General features: G+C 54.5%; 1 protein-coding gene across 1 annotated transcript; it reads right to left on the bottom strand.

Moving 5' to 3' along the window:
- Positions 1 to 779: 779 nt before the first annotated feature.
- Positions 780 to 1810, bottom strand: LOC309416445 (olfactory receptor 14A16-like; the record flags this gene model as incomplete). Its single annotated transcript, XM_082015993.1, has 1 exon — positions 780 to 1810. The coding sequence occupies exon 1, from the start codon at positions 1764 to 1766 to the stop codon at positions 780 to 782; it is 987 nt and encodes a 328-aa protein (XP_081872119.1). The 5' UTR covers positions 1767 to 1810.
- Positions 1811 to 2110: the final 300 nt, after the last annotated feature.

Raw genomic sequence — 2110 nt, 5'->3', positions numbered from 1 at the left:
GTGAATGACAGGCACAGGTTACCCAGAGAGCTGGCAGATGCCTCAGCCCTGGGAACATTCATTGTCAGGTTGGAAGGGGCTCTGAGCAACCTTCTCTAGTTGGAGATGTCCCTGCTTATTGCAGGGGCCTTGGACTAGATGACCTGAGAAGGTCCTTTCCAACCCAAGGATTCTCTGATTCCCAGAGGACAAGCAGCTGAGCATAACCTATCACTGCATGGTCTTGGTAAAGGCCAACAGCTTCCTGGGCGGCATTAGGAAAAGCATTGCTGGCAGGTGGAGGGAGGTGACCCTTCCCCTCTACTCAGCACTGGTGAGGTGACATCTGGAGTGCTGTGTCCGGTGCTCAGCTCCCCAGTGCAATCTAGGAAACTTGTTGACCCATGCACCATCTCCACTACCACTGGGCACCAAGAGCCTTTAAAACCAGAACTTTTGCTCCCATGGGACCCAGTGGTACCGTGAGCTTAACTCACATCACAGGGAGAACAGACCGTTTAATAGACCAGTTCCTTAGACATTTTATTGGCAGCACCTTTGGAGGAAGAGCCCAGCCTTCAGGCACTGCAGCTGGGAGATGCCCTTTGATTGAAGAGCTGCTATCGGACAGGCCACACCTGACACAGTGTTGTGCGAGGGTCAGACACAACTGGATCACACCTCAATCCAAGGAGCATAAGCCCAGAAACATTTCTACAAGGAGGATTATCACAAGGGAAAAAAGTAGACTCCTGGCCTAAGAGAAACTCTGGGAAATGTGGAGAGGAGACGGGCTATTGTCAGGGAAACAGCGTCCATTGGGTGAGTTTTCTGAGGGCATCCTTGAGCTCCTGGTTCCTCATGCTGTAGATGAGGGGGTTCACTGCTGGAGGCACCACTGAGTACAGAACTGCCACCACCAGGTCCAGAGCTGGGGAGGAGATGGAGGGGGACTTCAGGTAGGCAAAGATGGCAGTGCTGACAAAGAGACAGACCACGGCCAGGTGAGGGAGGCACGTGGAAAAGGCTTTGTGCCGTCCCTGCTCAGAGGGGATCTTCAGCACCGCCCTGAAGATCTGCACGTAGGACACCATGATGAAAACAAAACACCCCAGTCCTAAACAGACACTGACAACAATCAGCCCAACTTCCCTGAGGTAGGCATCTGAGCAGGAGAGCTTGAGGACCTGTGGGATTTCACAGAAGAACTGGTCCACAGCATTTCCTTGGCAGAGGGGTGGTGAAAATGTGCTGGCCGTGTGCCCCACAGCAGTGAGAAACCCACTGCCCCAGGCAGCTGCTGCCATGTGGGCACAAGCTCTGCTGCCCAGGAGGGTCCCGTAGTGCAGGGGTTTGCAGATGGCAACGTAGCGGTCGTAGGCCATGACAGTGAGAAGAAAATACTCAGCTGAGATCAAGAAGATAAAAAAAAAGACCTGTGCAGCACACCCTGGGTAGGAGATGGCCCTGGTGTCCCAGAGGGAGTTGGCCATGGCTTTGGGGACAGTGGTGGAGATGCAGCCCAGGTCGAGGAGGGAGAGGTTGAGCAGGAAGAAGTACATGGGGGTGTGGAGGCGGTGGTCGCAGGCTATGGCGGTGATGACGAGGCCGTTGCCCAGGAGGGCAGCCAGGTAGATGCCCAGGAAGAGCCCGAAGTGCAAGAGCTGCAGCTCCCGCGTCTCTGCGAATGCCAGGAGGAGGAACTGGGTGATGGAGCTGCCGTTGGACATTTGCTTCCTCTGGGCATGGGAGCCTGTCCAAGGAGGAAAATGCATCACTAAGGACATATTTATCTGAGCAAAATCTGTGCTGTTTCTCACAGAAACCTCCAAGACTGACTGTCCCCTTTCGGGAAGACCTTTGGCCGGTGCCTTTCATGAGCTGTGGTTGGTGCTGGCCGAGGATGCCCCAAGGAGCAGGACGCTGTGCTGTGGGCTCTGGAGGACTCAGTCCTGCCCTGTGTCTGCAGGTCAGGAGGAACACGGGGTGATCTCAGATTAAATTCACTTTTGATATCAAAGAGCTTTGCAGCTTTGTTGCTCCCAATTCACCTGGTGGCAGAGCAGAGCTGTGGGGATTTTGTTTTGTTTGTTCTGTTCTTGTCCCCCCACACCCGAGGGCAGGAGTGCTT

This window comes from Phaethon aethereus (genome assembly GCF_964289735.1).
Source record: "Phaethon aethereus genome assembly, contig: HAP1_SCAFFOLD_108, whole genome shotgun sequence".
In the NCBI taxonomy this organism is placed as follows: Eukaryota; Metazoa; Chordata; class Aves; order Phaethontiformes; family Phaethontidae; genus Phaethon; species Phaethon aethereus.
The sequence above is the reverse complement of the archived record's forward strand: the minus strand, read 5'-3'. Positions and strand labels throughout refer to the sequence as shown.